At 37.5% G+C, this 25,076-nt stretch overlaps 1 protein-coding gene across 6 annotated transcripts in view; it reads right to left on the reverse strand.

Moving 5' to 3' along the window:
* Crppa (CDP-L-ribitol pyrophosphorylase A) overlaps window positions 1-25,076 on the reverse strand; it is a 267,060-nt gene that overhangs the window by 100,706 nt on the left and 141,278 nt on the right. For all 6 annotated transcript variants that reach the window (XM_021230698.2, XM_040743231.1, XM_005076215.4 and 3 more), the window contains exon 8: window positions 24,727-24,819. In XM_021230698.2, the coding sequence (XP_021086357.1) occupies window positions 24,727-24,819 (93 nt within the window). The remainder of the gene's footprint in view (window positions 1-24,726; window positions 24,820-25,076) is intronic.

A 25,076-nucleotide genomic window follows, 5' to 3' on the forward strand; every position in this document is an offset into this window, starting at 1 on the left:
CACTGAATCATCTTTTGGGCATTAATATCTTGATCTTAAAATCACATTATATTTTACATAGGACTATTATATTAGACCTATTTATTTTTTGTTTGCATGTTTCCTTTTTGAAGACAGGGAATCACTATGAGGCCCTCACTGGCCTGAAACTCCCTATATAGACCAAGCTGGCCTTGAATGCAAAGAGATTCAACTGCCTCTCCCTCCCAAGTACTAGGATTAAAGATGTACATACTATTCCTGGCTAACTTCGAACTTCAAGAAAATTCAGTCACTTACACAATTCCAGTGGAAATGTTTAGTTGCTACAAAATCACAAGTGAGTTTAATTGCTAAAAGCCAAATAGGACTACACACAACCATAGTAGAGAGTAGCAAAATAATCATGACAACTCTGGAAAGATGTAAATGTTTTATGTTAATAAAACAAAATGGTACTTTGGGGAGATACACATCGATTGAAATTTAGTAAAATATTTCACCAAGTGTGATTCCTGAAGATATGCAAGAATACATTAAGCACACACACACACACACATATATATGTGTATGTATATATATGTATATATGTAGAGAGTATATATATATATGTATATGTAACATACATATATAATCAATTTGGACTGTTCATTAATTCAAATACAAATTATATTAAATAATATTTCCTCATTAGCAAAACAGTTTCAAATTCTTTTATATGCATGCATAAAGAAAGATGAAGCTGTCTCCTTCTGTACTACGAAAAAGACTGATTTCATTGAAGCAGAGGGTAAACATTTCCTTGAGTGAAGCAGCAAATGGATTATGTATTTAACCTTGGACAGCTCCATGGGTGGCAAGGGTTCCAGCCCCCAGTGTTTGCACAACCCATCTGGACTTCCTGTTACCTACCCTCAGTCCTACACTGCTAATATCTCACTGGTCTCCGATGAATGCAATTAATGCTAAATAATGTTAAGTGTGATTTTCATTCATCTCTAAGGACAGGTACATATGTTAAAGGAGCAGGATTGAATATTAATTATAATAAAATTCCAACTTGCCACTCTTAATTCTATTGTTCAAATTTCCAGGGGCCAGAGAAAGAAGGAAAGATCTGTGGTATGATGGGGAAAAGATTGTTTATTTGACTAAGAAAAAACTTTAATTTCTGGAGCTCAAATATATCCAAATAACACATTGCTCAAGCCAACAAATGTGGAAAGAGGGTGGCCAAGAAAAAAGCACTGGTAATTATCAAATAAATGACTTAGAAAGAAACAGAGATAGACCAGTGAGTTTGACACAATAGATACTATAAAATTATCCACATGTGTATAAAAAAGAAAATTGGGTAAATTAGGCTCAGCACAGCCAAAACATGACTTTTCAAGAATGCATGGGACACATTCAACAGCTGGGGGAAGTGGCCAGTGACAGAGCAGATCAAAGCACGTTTATCTCCAGGATCAGAAGAAATCTTCAAAAACGTTCTGCTTGCGTCAACTGTTTAAGAATTATATGAAATCTACTAGCAAAAATTACTTTAATTTAATGAACTGTAGTTTAAAAAGAAAGGAAGAAAACGAATAAGTACCCCCCACCCCCAACACACCAACGAACTATTTCTCTCAATGTCTTCATGACAGTCAAGACATAATTTAGATAAATGGGCATAAATCAAGTTAAAAGCTATCAGGGATTCTCTGACCAAATGCTTAACAACTGTTTCTTGAAACTTTACAAACCAACAGCAATGCTAGAAGACTGGGAAATGACAGCTTCCAACAAAAAGCAGCATATTAAAGCATTTTGTAGGAAACTATAACCACAAAAAGGTTTTAAAGGTTGCTTTTGATTTAAACAATCTAAAGAGAAAGTGTTTTATCTAAGTACTAACGATAGAGTGGAGTGCACATTGTTTTTCACGTCCTTATTGAAAGGTCAAAGGAACAGAACCAGAACTCGCATTTTAAACAGTCAAGAGAAAAAACTAAAACCTTTTACTAAAATTAATTTCTTCCAATTATTTCACAAAGTGTTCTGGCTTATGAGAATGTAACTTTAGGGCTGAGAGGTGTCTCAGTGGTTAAAGCATGTTTCTCTTGCAGAAGATCTAAGTTCAGTTCCCAGCATCTATGATGAACAGCTTGCAGCAATTGCATGCATGAGAGAGAGTAGGGAGAGAGGGGGATGAGAAAGAGAAGGATGAGGAGGAGAAGGAAGAGGGAGATCCTATTTAATCAGGTTTTTAAAGTTTTCCCCACAGGTAGGTTTGTGTACCACGTGCATGCAGTACCCACTGAGGCCAGAAGTGGGCATCAGATTCCCTACAACTGCAAATTCTTATGGCTGAAAGCCACAATGTGGGTGCTAGGAACATGGGTCCTCGGGAAAGCAGCCAGTGCTCTTAGTCACTGAGTCTTCTCTCCCACATGAAAATGATACAAGTATCAGCTCAGCTGGACCATGTGTAATAAACATTAAAACGAGAAGTGAAAATCAATACTAATGATTGATATGACACATGTTATATATAAATAGCTTTAGTATTCATTTCATTTCATTTTTTTCCCTAGAGAAAACTATCGGAGACTCTAAACTGCCAAAGTAATTAGTTACAAATATGTGAGTCTTCATGAGTTTCCTATACCATGTGTATTCAAATGCTCCTCCTCTTCAGTGGGTTAGGCTTGGGAAAGACGCCATAGAAAACAGAAATAGTGAGTCAAAGTGTATTTAATGTACCTAATGTCCCAGGCATTGCAGCTTAGCATCTCAGTATGACAGATGCATGTCTGGTGGGAGCATGCTGCCAGCACTGAGAGCATGTATCTACAGCATGAATGACACAGCTGAACAAATAACAAAACCCCAAATCCCAGACTCAAAGAATGGTTTTTACTGAGTCGACAGCAGTTTTCTAGTCATAAAAAGTGTCAAACTCTCATGCCAAAATGTCATAAGTTGGACTTGCCAAAATTTTGTTTCATATCATGAAATTTAAAAGTTGTACTGTGTGATTTTTATAAGACGATGTTTTTTTTTGAAGTTGACTCATCAGTGAAAGTAGCTGTATGTATTTACACCACCAACTACAAAGATCAGGACATACTACCTGGAACTTGTAGGATATCTATACTTGTGTGTCTATGTGTGTTTTTTTTTACATATATACTGAGTTAATATAATTCAAAATGGAACGCAACATTAAATAGGCTATTCAGAAGACAAACAATCTGGATTACAGAGAGAAAACACAACATGTCAAAGATACAGATGCACAGATACGTACAGATGCAGAAACATGCCATACATAAGCAATACTAAGAGTGTCTCCAGAAGCATTTGACCCTTCATCTGAGGTACATGTGGACTCATCAAATTAAACAGTCATTAAAATTATGTGGACTCATCAAATAATGTCCATCATTAAAATAGTTTAATCTTATAAGTTAGCCATTATCATTTAAAATTTCAATAATTTTAAAGACATTGTATAAACATTCCTGATCTCCCATGGAAGCATCCTTCGCACGGTTGAGAAGAATGTGTATGTGGCTGTTGGAGGGACAATTCAGTATGTCTGTTAATTTAACCCAGGGAACAATTTAAGATGGGTGTTTCCATATAACCTTTCTGGGTGACCCATTAACTGCTTGACATGCAGAAGGTATTAGAAGCCCCTAATACTGCACTATACATCTCTTTTTTTCAGATCTAGTCATACTTATAAACTGAAATATTCTAATTGAAGACTACAGATGTATTTACAAGCCAATAATTTTGCTGAAATGCCCCCTTCATTATAACTGATGCCATGTTCGTTGACAAATATTTAATTGAAGGTGATGATTGGTAGGTTGTTACTGCTGTCATGTTACATATTTGTGTTTTTTCTCTTAAATGCCTCTCAATTCAAGCTGTCTCTCCTCATATTGCCCTTCTCAACCATATGTCCCCTCCTGATTCTCTCATTCTTACCCCACAACCCCCTAGTTCACACATAAAAAAGTATTCTATTTCCCACTCCAAAAAAAATTCATGTGTCCCCCTAAATCCCTTCCTCTTTACCTAACCTCTATAGGTCTGTGGATTGTAGTGTGCTTATCATTTACTTAACAGCTAATACACACTCTTATGAGTACATACCATGCTTGCTTTCTGGGTCTGGGTTACCTCACTCAGGATAATTTTTTTCTAGTTTTATTCATTTGCCTGCAAATTTCATGATGTCATTTTTTTAACCTCATGGTAATACTTCATCGTTTCAATGAACATTTTAATTACCCATTCTTCTGTTGAGGGACATCTAGGTTGCTTCCAGTTTCTGATTTGCTAATAGAGGAGCAATAAACACACTTGAGCAACTGTCCTGTCATACTGGACCAAGAAGTTAATTTTAGACAAAGAACTTCTGTTACGTCTTGTATGAGGATGTTCTAGAATGAGAATGTTCTATTAAATTATTTTTAGCATCTCTTTTACTTCTAATGATATAGGTTTCAGTTATTCAAAAAGGGCAAGCATCGCCATTTTTCATGCAATTTATGATGTAAGGCAGATTGAGTGCCAGGCTTCCTGTTGAACTGGGGAAATTGGCATTTATGACAATCGACTCTCACAACTGCTGTGAAGATTAAGGGGACCATTTATTTTTAAAAGAGAATGGTGACTCATATTTTTCAACCATTCAATAAGTGCCTGCTATGACTAACATTCACATAATTCCATTAATAATACGCATAGGAGGTAACATTTGCTAGGAGGGTTCTGAGAGTTATACATGGAATGAGAATCCCACGTCTTCCAAAGGGGAAGAGCGAGACACAAGATCGCCATTGGCATCAACTGCTTTCCCACGCTGGGAGCGCAGTCATAATCACTCACACACTGACTAAGTTGGCCAGTGGCGCTCTTCCGTGCTCTCTCTGCATTCTCTAGACGAGTGTTCTGTCAGAGGGCTCAGTGGAGTGCATGCGACTGCATCGGTGCCATCACTCACAAAGGAGAGGATGCGGGGGAAGCAGGAAGGGGGTTGCCTTGGTAACACTTGCTGTACTCCACCTCAGCAGTGACCCAAAACTAAGTTTCCCTCTGGTGCTTGGGAAAACAAAACAAAACGAAGTGCATTATGCTTGTCAAAGGAATCCCACATGAAATGTGGCAAACAGCAGTCCAGCCTAAGCATGTTTGCAAACAGCAGCTCTTCACTGACTTCACCTTCCCGCACTCTCAGTCAAAGCAGCTCAGAGTCTAGAAAACGGCAAGAGTAATCTATGTTTAGGTCACTTCATATGCTTATCCTCAGGGAACAGCACGAGGTTTGGTCGTGTTCTCACAACTTTCCTGTCTCTTGAGAGTCAGTGTTTGCTTTGGGCTTTTGTTGGTTAGCTGGCTCTTTCCTGCTTTAATTTTCAGAATATAAAATACTGCAAAACAAATAGTTAAAAAAAAAAGCATAGCCATAATTCAGATACTGAATAAGACTTGGTAAAGTCCCTGACATACTAAATAATATATTTACATGTAAATGATATACTCTATGAGGTACCATTCTATGATGTGTAAGATTTCAAAAATATTAAAATTCAAATATCAATAAGGCAATATGCATATCAAACTTACCATTAAAGGATATGTCCCTAAGTATAACTGTGACCAAAATATTGGGATGATCATCTGGGCACCCAGGCTTCAAAACAAAAGGATCCTTCTTGAATGTCCGTAGCTCGCTCAGTTCCCAGTTACATGGAATATAAAATTAAGAGCTATATCTCTCTCCCATTTACTGTAATACCAATATAAATATTTCTCTTTTTATCTATTTGTTTGTTGAGATGGAGTCTCACTATGTTGCCATGGGTAGCCTAGAATTCTCTATAAATCTACTAAAACTGAGTTGCAGGTAAAGCAACACCATTATTTCTTGGACCAAAAGTAAACAGTTTCTTCTAAAAAACTAATTCATCAAGGCAGCAGTTCTTAACCTGCGGGGTTTGCATCCTCCACAAGGGTTGCATATCAGATATTTGCATTACAATTTTTGTTTGTTTTTTGTTTGTTTGTTTGTTTGTTTGTTTTTCGATTCAGGGTTTCTCTGTATTGTTTTGGAGCCTGTCCTGGAACTCTCTCTGTAGACCAGGCTGGTCTCAAACTCACAGAGATCCGCCTGCCTCTGCCTCCCGAGTGCTGGGATTAAAGGCGTGCGCCACCAACGCCCAGCTTTGCATTACAATTTGTAACAGGAAAATTACAATTATGAAGCAGTAATGAAAGAATGTATGTTTGGGGGGTCAGTACTACATGAGGGACAGAATTAAAGGCTCAAACATAGGGAAGCTTGAGCACCCCTACATTAAGGGGTCCCTCTGCTCAGCCTAATCTGCTCTTTGTGCCCCACTCAGACTATGGAAAGAGTATCTGATCACCTCAGTTTTGACTGAACAGAGCTGTGGTATGGAGTTCACAACACACATCCATTCTCAAGCCTTCCTTCTCTGTGTGTCTTCCTTCGAATTCAGATCCCACCAGTTCTTTCCAAGTCTTTTCTCCTCTGTTCTTGAAGAAGTAATGTTCCTCTGTGTGTTCAGAGCTGGGCCCTGCCCAGTCTCCAGTCTCTGCAACCCCACAGACCTGGACAGGCTAAACAGTCAAGTTCTCCTGCACATCTCAAAGATGAGAAGTTACGCTGCCTCTCATTTAACCTCTTTTCAGCTCCTTGTTTTCTCAAATATTTCTAGATTGTTTATCCACCACTTCTTTAGAAGGGAAAGAAACCAGGCATTCTTGAGCTGCTAACAACTAGAGCATTTCCCTAGTTGTTGTGGTCACTAAATTAAGTGTATAAGTCCAGAAAAATTAAAACAATAAACACAATTATATCTGGATGTAACTGAGGCAGAATAATATGAAACTTCCCTAGCACAAAATACAGATCTTTCAAATAAAATGACTTTTTAAAAAGGAGCTACTTCATAAAGCAAAATACAAGCATTTTAAAATGTTGGTCACACAGATGTTGGTTAAATGCTGTATGAATCTACAGCGTTAGAACTTTATTTAGTTAGGTAGTAGAGAGGACAGTTAACTAGAAGTGACTACTAAATTCTATCTATAATTTACATGGAATTATAAGAGGAATACATAACATGGACTTTAATCATTGAGACATTATCAATAAGTAAGGCCCACACAGATATACAAGGCTACCCTGGTCAGAAGGAATGATTAATTTTGCAACTATTTTTAATAGAGAAGCAAGAGGAAAAGTAATGAAAGATCAAAAGGAAAGATCTACGATTATCACACTGAAATATAAGAATGAGACAGAGACAAAAAAAAAAAAGAAAAAAAAAGAAAAAGTACTCATAAGTCTCTTTTGGTCCTAAAATTAGCTTAAACCAGGCATGTCAAGCACGTATGGTGGTGCACACCTTTAATCCCACCACTTGGGAGGCAGAGGCCGTGAGGTATCTGGGAGTTCCAGGCCAGCCTAGTATACAGAGTGACTTCTAGGCCTGTCAGGGCTACACAGAGAAACCCTGTCTTGAAAACTCAGAAAGGAGGAGGAGGAGGAGGAGGAGGAGGAGGAGGAGGAGGAGGAGGAGGAGGAGGAGGAGGAGGAGGAGGAGGAGGAGGAGGAGGAAGAAGAAAAGGAGGAGGAGACAGGCTTGTCATGATACTTGATTCATATTTAACATGGCTGTTATGATGACAACTGCTTTATATTAGAACTTTCCACATTGTAGAGCATTATACTGTTAAATGATTTTATAACATTTGTAAATGAAAGTCCTTAAAAAAGAAAATACCCTTAGATGCAAAATTGGCATTTTATTATGGATAAGACACTAAACAACTTAGACAGGCTAAAGTGTGCTAAAGCTAGTACTTATACCTGGGACATTACCTCCAGATCCAGAAATCCTTACTAGGTTAGTCACATGAGAATAATTTTTTTTCAATTAAATGAAATTTAATTCAAATCCAGTATGTAACTGAATAATGTATGCAGAGTCAGCTTACATATATTTAACTGTTTATATCATATTAACATATAATTTTAATAATATTTAAATGGTAAGGAGCTTTGCTAAGAAACAATAAGGCAGGGTTTTATTAAACCTCATTTCATTATTTAAATACAACACAGTAGCACAAAAATACCAAGGTAGAGAAACTCTCAAGCATAGTTTCTGTATGTGGTATATACATTTATTAAAAGTGAAAAAGCATTTACATAAAGTGAGCAGTACAAAGTACAGAGTACCTCCACATTCACTATTCTCAATCACTGGGTATTTTTAAACTATAATTTCTACTAAAATATGAAAACAGAAACCTAGAGAGCAGCTATACGGTAAGTCAAATAAACTTGTTTGACAGGGTTCATTAGTGTCATGGTAATAACTACTGAACCAAGCATATTTAAGAAACCAAATAACTAAATCAATCATCCAGTTCTTCCTAGGGCTAACACCAGTATGAGCGCCTTGACAAAGCACTCCAGTCATATTTGCTTTGCCTTCGGTACTTCACATGCCAATTTTCAAGTTGTTTAACTAAGATAAATCTGGCAAAAAATTTGGCAAATTGTGTCACTCACTGACCCAAGCTGAAAAGCCTACTGAAAACGAATAATTACCAAGTCCTAAGTCTGTGCTTAATTAGGAAAATACATGCATAAACATTAGGACAAAAATCACTCACTAGATGATCATCTCACTAGATGCTGAAAAAGCCTTTGACAAAATCCAACACCCCTTCATGATAAAGGTCTTGGAGAGATCTGGGATAACAGGACCATACTTAAACATAATAAAAGCTGTATACAGTAAACCAACAGCCAACATCAAACTAAATGGACAGAAACACAACGCAATTCCTCTAAAATGAGGAACAAGACAAGGCTGTCCACTCTCTCCATACCTTTTCAACATTGTACTTGAAGTTCTAGCCAGAGCCATACGACAACAAAATGGGATCAAGGGGATACAAATTGGGTAAGAAGAGGTCAAACTTTCACTATTTGCAGATGATATGACAGTTTACATAAATGACCCAAAGAACTCTACCAGAGAACTCTTACAGCTGATTAACACCTTCATCAAAGTGACAGGCTACAAGATCAACTCAAGAAAATCAGTAGCCCTACTATATATAGATGATAAAAGGGCTGAGAAAGAAATCAGAGAAACATCACCCTTTACAATTGCCACAAACAACATAAAATACCTTGGGGTAATGCTAACCAAACAAGTGAAAGATCTGTATTGCAAGAACTTTGAATCTTTAAAGAAATAAATTAAAGAAGCCCTCAGAAAATGGAACGATCTCCCATGCTCTTGGGTAGGTAGGATCAATGTAGTAAAAATGGCAATCCTGCCAAAAGCAATCTACAGATTCAATGCAATCCCCATTAAAATCCCAGCACAATTCTTCACAGACCTTGAAAGAACAATAATCAATTTTGTATGGAAAAACAAAAGACCCAGGATAGTCAAAACAACCCTGATCAACAAGGCAACGTCCACAGGCATCAACATTCCTGACTTCAAGCTCTATTATAGAGCTATAGTCCTGAAAACAGCTTGGTATTGGCACAAAAATAGACAGTTAGACCAATGGAATCTAATTGAAAACCCTGATATTAACCCACACACGTATGAACATCTGACCTTTGACAAAGAAGCTAAAAATATACAATGGAATAAAGGAGGCAACTTCAACAAATGGTGCTGGCATAACTGGAGGCTGGCATGTAGAAGAATGCGGATCGATCCATGTTTATCGCCATGCACAAAACTTAAGTCCAAATGGATCAAAGACCTCAACATACATCCAGCCACACTGAACCTCTTACAAGAGAAGTGGGTAGTACCCTTGAATGATTTGGTACAGGAGACAGCTTCCTGAACATAACACCACTAGCACAGACACTGAGATCAACAATTAATAAATGGGACCTCCTGAAACTGAGAAGCTTCTGTAAGGCAAAGGACACAGTCAGCAAGACAATAAGGCAGCCCACAGAATGGGAAAAAATATTCACTAACCCTACATCTGACAGAGGGCTGATCTCCAAAATTTACAAATAACTCAAGAAGCAAGTCTCCAAAACACCAAAAGATCCAATTAAAAAGTGGGCTGCCGAACTTAATAGAGAATTTTCAATAGAGGAGTCTAAAATGGCAGAGAGGCAGTTGAGAAAGTGCTCAACATCCTTAGCCATCCGGGAAATGCAAATCAAAACAACTCTGAGATACCATCTCACTCATGTCACAATGGCTAAAATCAAAAACACCAATGACAATTTATGCTGGAGAGGATGTGGTAAAAGGGGAACACTCCTCCATTGCTGGTGGGAGTGCCAACTGGTTCAGCCACTTTGGAAATCAGTATGGAGATTCCTCAGAAAAATGGGAATAAACCTACCACAAGACCCAGCAACTCCACTCTTAGGCATATATCCAAAAGATGCCCATTCATACAACAAATATGTCTGTTCCACTATGTTCATAGCAGCAATATTTGTAATAGCCAGAACTTGGAAGCAACCTAGACGCCCCTCACCTGAAGAGTGGATAGAGAAAATGTGGTACATTTACACAATGGAGTACTATTCAGCAGAAAAAAACAATGGAATCCTGAGATTTGCAAATGGATGACACTAGAAGAAACCATCCTGAGTGAGGTAACACAGTCACAAAAAGAGAAACATGGCATGTACTCTCTCATATATGGATTTTAGACATAGATCTGGGGAGTGCCAGCTTACAATCCCATGGCCAGAGAGTCTGGGAAACAGAACCTTCATTCAGTGGCTGATCGAAGAAGAGGCAGACTCCCTCGGTTAAGTACTGAGCTGAACTCAAGAAAGCCAGTAACAGAGAGGGAGGACTGATGACCAAAGGGATTAAGACTGGGCTGGTTTAACCCCAAGAAACAGCTGACCTGACAAAGGTTAACTCTTGAATCCCAGGCATCAGCCTGGGAATCCAGCATGGGACTGATCAAGACCCCCTGAATGTGGGTGTCAGTGAGGAGGCCTAGGTAATCTATTGAGCCTTGGGCAGTAGATCAGTATTTATCCCAAGTATACACATGGACTTTGGACTCCCATCCAACAATGTGAGATGCCCTCTCACCCTGAACTCTTGGGGGGAGGGTCTAGGCCCTGCCCTGGATGAAATGACTGACTATGGACACCCCCATGGAGGGCCTCACCCTCCCTGGGGAAATGAGGGGATATTGGGGGGCTTGGGGGGGGAGGGCATGGGAGGAGGGGAGGGAAAGGGAGAGGGACCTGGAACTGACTTGTGAAGCAACCTTGTTTCTAATCTAAATCTACACTTAAAAATAAATAATAAAAAAAGAAAATGAAAAGGTTCTAAAGAATAAAAAAAATTAGGAAATACCCTCTAGAAATCATTGCCTTCAGATTCCATTAGAACACCACTATATCTGAAAATACCCCTGTCCTTTAGATGGGTTAACGGCAGGAAGGTGTTTGAATGAGAATCGTTTCTCTGAACACCAACACTTATATGCTCATCACAATTAATCATCAGTTTCTATATCCCACACCATAAGCTTTCCATTCACCATTCAGCCATAAGCAAAGATCTGAAACTGTATCCACATGGTCCACTCTCTCTATTCAACATCCTCATAAAAATGACTTCAGCCTTCCTCATCTTTGTGTTGGAAATTAATTCCTTTATTACCACAGTTATAAAAGACTCCAGAGATATTTTTTAACCAGTATTTATCTAGGTTTTATTATTGAGTAAGCCAGGAAACACCTGAGACTTACTGTATTAGCACAAAACAAATGAAAGAATTTGTAAGACTCATACAAGTAATTCCATTTCTGCTGAAGTGGTGTGCAAGCAGGAAAGAGGAAGCCAATGCATTGAAGGGAAAATTGTAAATACTTACTATGTAACACAAATGAAGTCTTTCAGAAAGAAAACTGAAGTGTTCATAAAACCACAAAAACAGTACAGTTGACCCTGTAGCAGGGCCAGGACTAGAAGTTACCACCAGGCCAGCCAAGGACTGACTCCCAAGCTGTGGCAAGCCCTTGCAAACAAAAGCAAGAGATACTCACTTGCAAACAAGTGATTGAAATCTAGAGAGCTGAAGCAAACCTCCAGGAAACATAGTCCTGGTATGGAGGCTCTGAGAGGTAAATTGCTCGCCTTTGCATGTTGGGTATGAACTTGGTCCTCGAAAAAAGAACTAAGAGGGTTAACAGCAGGAAATGTACTAAGTCAGCAGCTAAGGAAAAGGTGACAAAGATATATGTGTAGGATCTGCTGGGAAATTTAACAAGATTGTGGAGTTTTAGAACTTAAATTCAGTAAAAGCTTCATGACTTTGAAGCTAAAATAAGATGCTATTAGACTTAAAAATTAGGCCCTGCCTGATTTTCCAATTGACATTTGTTCTTTATTAGGCAGAAACATTGGCTACATCATGTGTGTATATGTGCATTTTTAATCTTTTTCCATTGTTTAACATATTCATGAAAGCATCAAAGTAACAAGTGTATGTTAAGTACAGCACACTGGATTGATTCTGCTCCTGTGCTGCCACTGGGGGCCCTTGGAAACTTCTGGAAACAATTTTCAACTCCATGACAGTTTCCTCACATGAAAAGTATCAAGCGTCAATAGCTGATGGTTTTCTGGACTTTTAAATTTTATCTTATTATCTTCTGACATATCTAAATATTAAACATTTTGAACTATTTTAAAGACAACATATTCTGATCTGTTATATGTATAAAGTACTTCCTCACAGAAAATACGCAATGTTTAATACCTTTGAAGGTTTAATTCTGTTTTTACAACACTAAAGTTCCACTTGGTGCTTTATAATTTTTTTTCTGGAGTAAATTCACAAAGTTTTCCATGTCTTACAACACCATTAAAACTGTGGACACTGAACACGGAACTGTCATGCCTCTTAGGCCCTTTGCCCCTGCATACTGAGAAATTAAGCTTCAAATCGTATACTCCCAATATTTAAAGAATATTTTGTGGAAATACAGCCAGTAATATGTAAACTGTGAGGGTTTTACAAGATCATTTTTATATGATCTTGTCTAGAATGCAGTACTGGTAGTACTGCCTCCTATGGTCTGTCTTCCCACTGCCCAGGAAAATCATTATCTCTGTGACCATGACTCTCCAAGTACAGAAGGTAGCCTCAGTTCACAGTCTTGTCCCTTTTAATCTTGCTTCATTTAAACAGAAACCGGTGATTTCCATAGTTATTTTAATATCAAATTTACATTTTTATGAATTTACTTCGATATTTTTACATGCTATTTCTCTAAATATATGTCCATTATTAAGGAAGTGGTAGACACAAGGAAAATAAGAAAAGAAAAACAGAACTGGGTATGTCCTATGTTCACAGCTTTTATAAAGGATACTTTGAAAAGAACTTCCAAAGCCAGGTGTTGGTGGTGCACGCCTTAGATCCCAGCACTCGGGAGGCAGAGGCAGGTGATCTCTGTGAGTTCGAGGCCAGCCTGGTCTACAGAGCGAGTTCCAGGACAGCCTCCAAAACAATACAGAGAAACCCTGTTTCAAAGAAGAAAAAAAAAAAACTTCCAGATAATCTCGTAGCAAGAATCAGTCTAACAAAAGTGGTCAAATATACATGGTCTCCTACTTAGACTATCCACTTAGAATATTTCTTTTCCACAATGGTGTGACAGCAATCTCCATTTGGAAGAAAACCAACATTGAATTTTGATCTTGTCTACTGCTAGGACACTCTCTATGATGCCACACAATGCAGTGTCAGTGCCCAGTCAGCCACAGTCATGAAGGAAAACACCCTAGACACTCCTCAATACGAGTTGCTAAGCTTCAGGGCTGTGTAGGTTGCAGATGCCAAATGTATTTGCATCATAAGATGGTCTCTCAGAATGTATAATTACCTACTGTAAACTATGGAGCATTTTTATCATATAGTTCAAGAAGGCACAAAGAAGAGCCACAGTTAACTCAGAAAAAATGTTGACAGTTTGTAGGCTACACTAAACAGTATCGGACACCACATTTGAAGAAAGAAAACAGCCAGTATAATACACAATGACTTTTATTCACCAAGGAGATCATTGCCAAAAGGAAAGGGAATATACCAACTGAGCTCTAACACAGAAGGAGGAGCCACAAACCACCCCAACCAAGGCAATGTCCTCCCTATTCCACAGCATCAGCACTGAAGTAGGAGATGCAATAGGAACTATATACGCCATGGGCCATGGGCAGAGATGCGGCAGAGGCCCAGGCTGTGAAAATAGAGATGGGTGTAACCCATGAGTCTGAAGCTAAAGATTCTTTACAGGAACCATGAAGAGAACACACTAAGAAGAAATCATAGAAAACTGCCTGGAGGAATGACAACACAAGAATTGGGAAGTGTACTGCTGATCCAAGGAGAGGCTGTGCCAGAGCCATGTGATTACTACATAAGCCTGATCTGCCACTATGTGGAGACCGTACAAGTAATCAGTGACAGACGCCAGGGCCAGCATAGGACAACATCTAAGGCTAAACAAGTTAACAATCACGCCCGCGTGGTCCCTTCAGTACCTTGGGTTTAGAAAGCTAAGCATGGAGGCTTGAGCCTTGTTCTGCACACACAGAGCAATCATGGCCAGAAATTACCAAAAATCATAATTTCCTGCTGATTTCTAGGGGAAAATCCAGGGCAGGACTGACCCCTACTGGATACCAAACAAAAACTCAACACCAAAGTCAACTTCTTTGAACTCACCGCGCCTTTGTATGCCCTACATCTGGTTTATCAGTTTGAATTAGAGACACAAAATACTATGTCCAATTACCTGACTTTGTCATATAAAACATTATGGGTGTAGGAAAAATTCAAATCCCATACCAATGAAGAAGGTTATGCCAACAAATACTGTTGGCAAAACCTTCTTCATGTATTTAACTTAATTTTATTTCATTCTTTCATAGACATCTGTCTGCACGTTTATAGCATGCATTCCTCCTAATTGTGCTTATACACAACTCACATGGCTTCCATCTGACTCTTACTTATCTCCCTCTCACTTCTCCCCACCTCCCTCTTTTTACTTCTCAACCGCAACTCTCTGTAGCTTCAGTAATCTTTAAAATCTGTTTCCTAACAATGTAGCAATACTCCCTTCCTTTGACTTTCCCCTCTGATATTTTTCTCAATCTACATAGAACTAAGCTCTATGCTTAGGTTAATTCCCTGCTCTCTAATCTTAGTGAGTAACGTTTTAGTATATACTAGACTCTACTTTTCCCTTCATCCTTCAACAGGCACTGATGGGTGTGTTTTTTTTTTTTTCCAGTTGGTACTGACTGTTTTTAAGGAGTATTACAGTACTTACTTAGTGAAGTGGTAATCTCTAGCTGTGGTTGTTTCTTTAGTAAAGAGGTGACCCTTGGACTATTGTTGGAGATTATGCCTGTTACCCAAAGCCCAAGTAAACTGCAGAGGTACAACATCTTGACCCTATTACAGCCTAGTTCCATTTGAACATTGCAGATATTACAACTTAAAGAATGTAGTTGACAAAAAATCTTATCAAAGAAATAACCCAAGATACACAAATGCAGTAACACTAGACACATGAAAATTAGAGGAAGTGGGTGATCCCTTAAAAATATCAATCCCTGAGTAACAGATTACAATAAAAAAAAATAGCTGAAATACAAAACAAGGATTTCGCCTGGCGGTGGTGGCGCACGCCTTTAATCCCAGCACTCGGGAGGCAGAGGCAGGCGGATCTCTGTGAGTTTGAGGCTGAGCTGGACTGATAGCCTCCAAAACAATACAGAGAAACCCTGTCTCGTAAAAACCAAAAAACAAAAACAAAAACAAAAAAAAAACAAAACAAGGATTTAAAAACCTAACCATAAGAATATCTGATAAAATGGAAAATAATAGGGCTTAGATAGAGACCTCAGTGATAAGAACACACACTGCTCTCTCAGAAGACCAGAGTTTGGTTCTCAGCACGTACATTAGGTGGCTCACAACTGCCTGTAGCTCCATTTCCCAGGGGATCCAAAGCCTTTCACTTCTGAAGGCATTTACATACACATGTTCACACACATATACATAATTTAAAATAAATATTTAATAAATCAAAGAGGGTATAAATTAAATGATAAGAAAATACAAAATACATCTAATAAAATAAAGAAAGCAAAAGATATGAAAAGGGATCTAATAAAGAGGTTGAAATGCTAAAATATGAAATTGAAATTTTAGAAATAAAAACATTAAAATGGCTAAAAGAAGAACAGACATATGGGACACCTTTAAAAGACAAGATTTATAAATTATGAGAATAGAAGGAAAAAATCTTCAGGGCAAAGGTATCAACATTAATCAGTAAAATCAGAGCACAAAGTTTCCAAATCTAGGAAGAGAGATGAACATTCACATTCAAGAAACACAGGTAAGACCATATTAAACACCTCTCCATACTATAGTCTAGGAAAGACCCTAAACATGGGAAATGAAGAAAACTACTGGAATTTTTAAGATGTATATAAAAAGTCACATATAAAATCAAGTTCATCATAATTACAGCATACTTCTCAACAGAGACTCTAAAATCTTGAGTTTGTTCAAAATTCCAAGTTGTAAAGACAACCATGGCTGACCATGCCTGCTATATATGACAAAACTATAGATCATAATTGTCTGAAAAAGAGGCCTTTCCATTATAAACACAAACTAGAAGACTCCAGTACTATGAAGCTAGTCCCACAGAAGATTCTCGAAGAAATGCCATGCACTTAAGAGAAAGATAAGCACATGTATAATAAATACTATGGGAAAGAATAAGCTACACTAGAGTAGTTAGACATGTAAATAAGAAACGGGAAATACTTGACATCACAAAACCAACAAGTGACAGGAAAACACGACTTACAATGATTCAAATGCTAATATAAAGGCACAGACTACCAGATTGGTTTAAAAAGAAGGATCTACTTAGTTGTTGCCTAGAAGAAATACACCAGCTACCAAAGTCAAATACAGCCTTACGGTAAAGGATGAAAATGGCATTCCAATACAAAGAGATGTGAAGAGTGAACAGGTGTCACTGTTTTAATATCTTAACAAAATGGCAATCATAGAAAGACTAAAAAAGGATATTTTATAAGATTATGGAATAATCAAGAAGGTACCACAATTCTAAATAACAAACACCAAATACCAGCATGCATATTTCATGAAACAAAAACTTCTAGATATAAAGACACAAATTGACCTCAGCCTAATAATGGTGAGTGACTTCAGAAACCCACTCTTATGAGCAGATAGGTTATTCCAAAAAAAAAAAACCAAGTATAAAACAATTGTAGTTAAATGACATGTATATCATATATACCCAAGTTATCAACAGAACGTTCTATGCAAACACTGCAGAATATACAATCTTCTCAATAGCTAATGGGACTTTGTCTACAATAGACTATATAATAGGAAACTAGGCAAGTCTTAACAAACATAGGAAATGCACAATTATTTCGTATTCTCTACCCAATCCCAATGAAGGAAAATTAGAAATCAATGGCAAGGGAAATCACAGAAAATTTGCAAACTCATAGAAATTAATCAACATAGCACTGAGTGATGGATGAATATTTCATCAAAGAAATCAGGAGAGGAAATTTAAAATGCCTCAAAGCAGATGACAATGAAGACACTGCATATCAAACCATATTACATGCAAAGCAAGTAGTCCTTAGAGAATGTGTGTGTGTGTGTGTATGAGAAAGAGAGAGAGAAAGAGAGAGAGACAGAGACAGAGAGAGAGAAAGGCAGGCAGGCTTAGGGTGTGACAAAATGGCAATGTAGAAAAAATATCAAGTCAAATCTTAAGTCATCACAGGAAAGAAATAATAAAGATTATGGCATAAATTAACAAAGTAGAAAAGAAAATACAAATAATTAATGAACTAGATCTTTGAAATGTGTAAAATCTCTTAGCCAAAGTACTCAAAAGAGAGAGAAGACCCGAACTAATAAAATTAGAGATGAAAGAAGAAGCGTAACAACAGATACCAGTGAAATTCAGAAAACCATTAGGACACACTTAAAAACTAAAATGCCATCCAACTGGAAAATATAAAAGAACTGGGTGAATTTCTGTACCATATAGCTTACCAAAATTAAACCAAGAGGGTATAAACAATTTAAACAGATCTATAACAAGCAATGGAACAGAAACTTCAAAAAAATTCCTCAAAATATATAAACGTCCAGACCCACATGTATTCACTATTGAATTCTCCCAGATGTGTAAAGAACTAACGACATGTTCCTCTAACCATTTCACACACTAGAAAAGGAAGCAACACAGCTACAGGCTTTATGAAGTCAATATTACAGATATTAAAAACAGATAAAGACACAGCAACAAAAATAAAATTGTATGCCAAGTTTCCTGGTGAACACAGGTGCAAAATTCTCAATAAAATACTTGCAAATCATATTGAAGAACACAGCAAAAAGATCATTTACCACTCACAAACTAGCTTTAACCTAGGGATATAAGGATAGTTCAATATATAAAAATCAATAAATAGAATACATCACATAAACTGACTTAAGGACAGAAATCACAGGAGTATGGTTTTGACAAAGTCCAAAGTCTTTTATTTTAAAAGCTCTTAAGAAATAAGGAATAGAAGGAATGTGCCTGAACAATGAAGACTATAAGATGCTATAAAGCTATACATAAACAAAATTACAGTCAACATTATGCCTAATGGGAAAAGCTCCATGCATTTTACACTATAAAGTTCAGAAGCAGACAAGACTGTTGACTTTCTCTATTCTTATTTAAAAGAATGCTGAAGGTTTCAGGCAAAGAATCAAGACTAGAAAGAAATCAAAGGAATGCAAATGAGCAAAGGGCAAGAGGGCATTGTCTTAAACGTAGGAGACCAGAAAGATTCTAGCAGGTAACTCTTAGAAATAATGAACACCTTCAGCAATCTAGCAGGGCACATCTGGAGCAAACAGAATGTGGTAGCCTTCTTGTACGCCAATAATAAACAAACAGAGAAAGCAATCAGGAAGGCAATTCTAATTATAAGAGCTTCCAAAATAATACCATGGAATAAACCTAACTAAGGAAGTGGAAGACCTCTACAATGAAAAATAAAATAAAAATAAAAACTCAAGAAGACACTACAAGATTTGTAAAGATCTCCCATGGTCATGAATTGGCAGAAGTAAGATTGAAATAAAATACCAATGATAGTGGCATTCTTACAAAAAATAAAAAAATAGCCATAAAATTCATAAGAAAGCATAGAAGGTTGAATAGACAAAGCAACCCAAAGTAGAAAGAGCACAGCTGGAGATAGTACGCACCCTGGTTTCAGGATATATTAAAATCATAGTAACAAAAGCAGCATAGCACTTGGACAAAAAGATGCATAAATCAATGTAGTATAATGGAGAACTTAGAAGTAAATTCACACAGTCTCAGCCAGAGACACCTAATTCTTGACAAAGATGTCATCAGAAAAAGATTTTTAAATAACGGTTCTGGAAACAGGGATATGCACGTCTATAAGAAGGAACCTAGATCCCTATCTCTCACCCTGAGCAAAACCCAAATCCATCAAAGATCTTAATGTGAGACACAAAATGCTAAAGCTGTGGGAATGCTTCAAAACATAGGAATAGTCAAAAACATTCTCAAAAATATTCTCCTTGGATGTCAGTTTGGAGGTCTGGTTAACCTATGGGGCCTCTGGTAGTGGATCAGTATTTATCCTTAGTACACGAATGAATTTTGGGAGCCCACTCCACATAGAAGGATACTCTCTCAGCCTAGACACACTGGGGAGGGTCTAGACCCTGCTCCAAATGATATGACAGACTTTGAAAATCCCTCATGGAAGGCCTCGCACTCCCTGGGGAGCAGAAAGGGGACTGAATAGGGGGTCAGTGAGGGTCAGAGGAGGAGGGGAGGGAGAGAGAACTGGGATTGACATGTAAAACAAGCTTGTTTCTAATTTAAAATTTTAAAAAGGGAAAAAATATTCTCCCAAATGATTAAATCAGTCTCAAAAAGGCAAATTGCATGTTTTCTCTCTTCTTTGGATCCCAGATTTTGTACAGATGGACAGAATCATGTAGGAATTGAGGACATGAGAGCAGAAACACTATGAGACAAAGGGAACTAGAAGGAGTGGGGAGTAACAGGAGGGTCAGAGCAGGAGAGCAGTGAAAGATGTTATGTAGTCATATGAAAGTATCTTACCAAATACAATACTAGATATAATGCATACACAACACACACACAAACAGAAATCATGCCTCAAAGAGAATTCAATCATACTCTTACATCATTTTTTGAGAAAGAAACCACTGATTTTAACTTGTTTTTTAGACTTTTCTTGCTGAATAGCATAAACTAAATTATGAATCTTTTTATATGTACTAAATCTATAATAAAGTATTTTTATTCCAAATACGGAATAGTCTCCTAACAAGAGACATTCTGATCATCTGACGATGTGTTTTTAAATGTCATAACTAAAAGATTTTATGGAACAACAAATGTCAACAAAAACTCATTAAAGCATAGTGCTGTGAATAATTCTACCAAGCAATCTTTTTTCCACTGTTAATACAAACATCTGTTTTAATCCACCAGCCAATATTACCAACAACCTCTGGCTCATTGTAGAATTATGTACTTCAATCTGCCAAAACAAAGATTTTAGGTTGATCAAAATAATGCCGCCTTCCAGCCTAGATGATGTGGGGGAGACACTTGACCTCAGCACTGGCTGAAAAGCTATTAGCATTTGACAGTGGTGCATGGGGGACAGTCAGTTGCTTTAGTGACATGACACATCAAGTGGGACCACACAGCAGAGCTGGCCCCAACCCCAAGACTAGTTGGGCAACACAAACTGGACTCAATGAAGAAAAGAAAAATTAATCTCAAAGTTCATTATGAAGGAAAGGGATGCTGACAGGGTAGTCGTAGGAGGGGTTGAGAGCGTGAGCATGTTCAAAAATGCATAGGAAGTTTTCAAAGAATTAATAAAAATATAGAATCGAGTACAAGTTTATTCTTTAAATAATACTATGTTATCAGCACAAGAATTTGTCAGAGTAAAACCAATGTAAAAACAAAAAAAAAAGGAAAATAAGAGTGATGACCAAATAGATGATCCATAACAGTATTTTGAAGACAGAGGGCAAACAAAAGATTTTTAGAGAATTAAACTTACTCAGAATGTCTTAGAAAAATGACCACTTAAATGAAGTTTGTCATAATATACTATTATACAATATCTACATGATTACATTAAAAGGTTATGAAAAAAACTAGCTCTTTCAAAAGAAAAATATTTTAACAGGTTTCTTAGTTCTTTCCAAAATACTTCATTTTTTTCTTTGTTATTATGTGGAAACTTTGTGTGCTACTTCAGCTGGATCTTAAAGTAGAAACTACTTACCCACACCAATTTATCCTAAACAATAAAAATCTCCAGCATTGAAGAAGTCCTAACTCCTCTGAGTTTTAACTAAGTAATTACATAATAAAGACTTGAACAAAATCTAAAATAAATCCAATCCACTAGGTCAAAACTCAGGAGCACACCCTTGCTTCCTTTCTGTGTGTAATTTCCTAAATACAATCCCGTCAAAAGTTGATATCCCAAAATCAATGTTTAACACTTAAAACAACATGGGGTCAATGAGGTGGCTCTGTTGATAAAGACACCAAGTAATGGACAGGAGTGCAAGTCCCAGACCTCATGTGTGAGAGGAGAAAATCAACTTTTAGGAGTGGTCTTCTGACCTATATCCACATGTGTGCGTGCACACTCACACACACACATGCACACACACACACACTCTCTCACACACACATACACATACATACACACACTCTCTCTCCCCTCTCTCTCTCTCTCACTCACACACACACATGCACACACACACACACTCTCTCACACACACATACACATACATACACACACTCTCTCTCCCCTCTCTCTCTCTCTCACTCACACACACACATGCACACACACACACACACTCTCTCACACACACATACACATACATACACACACTCTCTCTCTCCCCCCCTCTCTCTCTCTCACACACACACACACACACACACACACACACACACACTGAACTATTTAATTAATCAGACTGAAATTTAAAAATCCATCCACTAATGCGTGGGTCAAACGCCTCTAGTTGACCTCCAGCCACCTTTTCCTTTATTTGACTCAACAGCATAGAAAACGAAGACAGTGCAGATTATAACTTTTCAGTTTGTCAGTTACACACTTTACATATGTCTGAAAGAGAATGAAATAACTAATTTCATTTGGTTTCTAGATGACTCTTCTTGGGGAGAGTTAAATTGGAAGTTGATAGCCCGTCTAGAGCTCACTTAAGACTAAACAGCATTTGCAGTTGGACAGAAAGGTTAGAGCAGCCATGTAATCACAGCACTTGGAGGTGAGGAGTTCAAGGTCATTCCTGGCAACACACCCTGGGCTACATGAAATCATGTATCAATGAAAGCTACATTTTATATCTATTGAACCACACTCGTTCAAAGAAAAATACCCATTTCTTTATTATTTATAATTTTAGAACATTTTTGTGATGAATAAAGAATACTGTGTCAAAATCAGCCACATGCCTTTTTGTCAAATCTCAGAATTTCCAGTCATTTAACTATAGTCTCATTAAAAAGGAAAACAAAAGCATATTTTGCATTGATTCTTCAGCAAAGCTAGTTTAGAAGAAGCAGAGTGGACAAAATGGCCTCTGAGACCTCTAATACACTCAGTTAAACAAAACGTTATGTATATATAACATATAAATATGTGTATATAACAAATAGAAACAAAATTAATGTTTATAATATAAACTGCCATAATACATGCATTTGTGTATATGTACTGTATACACACACACACACATATATATATGTATATATATATTTCCTTTAATGTTTAATGTATAACCTATCTAGACTTAAAGCCACTTTATCTAATTTTATCATCATAGTATTTCCAGACTTTTACTAACTTGGAAAATAATCAGCTAAATTTTTGCTCATTGAGCAATGTCCTTGGGTGCCTCTGGCTAAAGTGACTGTCACAGCTTTAATAACTGTTACCTTTGAATTAATGTGATAGAGCTAAGATACTAAATTTAGAAAGGGACGCAACCCTTTCCAAAGGATTCTCCTAAAGGAGAAACATGAAAGTGTGACCAAAGCTTGGAAACCAGGTTACAGTAATGGAAGTGAACTTTGACAAATCCTCTCCAGACTGGAAAAAGAAGGAGACAGGAACCAGTGCTACGCCACCATTGTGGGCTTATTCCAATTCTAGGCAGAAAGTTACTGTCTGCATTCATTCATGCTAAACTGTACAATGTTGGTGTTGAATTATCTTCAATTTTACACTCAGGAAATCCCTAAAAAGTGACTTTCTGAGTTGATCCATGCTATTCTGTAAAAGGTGGGTGTTTTTATCTTCCATTTTATACCCAGATAAATGAACCACAAAGGTAAGTATCTTGAGGCAAGAGTCAGGACACTGGCCTCCTCTCCTCACTAGGGCCCCTTTGGCATCTCAGCTGTGAACATCAAACGAAGACCTCTATGCAAATTAATCTGGAAAAGGAACAGAGGGCTCCACCCAGGTCTTTAAATATGTCCTCGGTCCTTCAAAGCCTGGAGCCTTCCACCACTAAGTTGATTCCACAACCTTCCTAAAATGCTCAATGACACTCAGTGTTGCTGTGCAGAACACTAACTTGTGATAGGTTTTCATGTGAGCTGCACCCCTAGAACCTACTTTTTGGGCAGATAATCAGAAACACATGGACAGTGAATAAACTGATCCTACTCTAGCCAACTGCTTCCTAATTTTATTGCTCACATTAGAGTCATGTTTAATATAAAGTATTCTCTTTCTTTTGCATTAACTATCTTTCCTATAACAAAAATTCAGTCTGCTTGAGCTTCAGAAACAGGCAGACTTTTTGAGAATGTGTGGAAGTCCTCCCACAGGGTAAAAGATTGCTACAGACTTCCTCAGCCAGTGAGGCCGGCATGGATTGTAACCTTTTTCTCCTCACTGGCTTTTCTCTCTTTTATCTTCCTCTGATACAGAGTATAGCCAGCTAAGCAAGTGAATTCTTCAATGTATTCTTGCAGTCATTTACAAATGTATGTGTCAGTGTGTGTGGGGTGATGTGTTCCTCCAAAAATGTCCAGGCCATTCTTACAATAATATTCTCTTCAATCATTTATTCATTCATTCTACTTCCTCTTTCCAGGGCACAGAGAAGCTAAGAAGGAGTTTCTTGTGTTGTCTCTACCTGACATTCTCTAAGCCTGTGGATTTCTTCTTCTGTTGCTTCTGTTATGTTGCCACACAACCCTCTTAGACATTAGATTAACAACCAGTCATCTTGGCCATGCATTTTGTTATACTGGTGTGGATAAAGAAATTGATTACTAGTGGAATCAACTGGTTTTCCAATGCTCTTGAGCCACATTATCACAGCTACAAAGGCAGAAGCCAGCAGCAAAAGTCTAAGAACCTTTAAGATTCTTCTACATGTTGATATCCACTGCCAATTGAATGCAAACAAGAAGGAAGCAGAGGAAAACTGTGTTTACTCACTTACCAAAACAACAACTACAGGATACAAGAGAGGAAGGCTGCTCTCTTCAATTATGCTCAGGAACCTCTGGGTTTCGTGAGAATCAGAGGACACAACCTTGAAGATAAGAAAATAAGAGAAACGGACAGGAAGTTTTTACAGAATGGAAGTTGGCTCATGGAAGGTGAATTTTACAACATATTCAATGTATTTATCAAAATTAACCATTAAAGCACTTTAAAGAATGCATAATTTATGCATGCTAAAAATTCAGCTATTTTCTAGGTTGAGCTGTCTACAGAAGCAATACTTGCATCTCGTTCTAGGAATTGGGTTCAGAAAATAATATTTCCTATTTGAAATGGTAAAATACA

This window comes from Mesocricetus auratus, unplaced genomic scaffold, assembly GCF_017639785.1.
Source record: "Mesocricetus auratus isolate SY011 unplaced genomic scaffold, BCM_Maur_2.0 Super-Scaffold_15014, whole genome shotgun sequence".
In the NCBI taxonomy this organism is placed as follows: domain Eukaryota; kingdom Metazoa; phylum Chordata; class Mammalia; order Rodentia; family Cricetidae; genus Mesocricetus; species Mesocricetus auratus.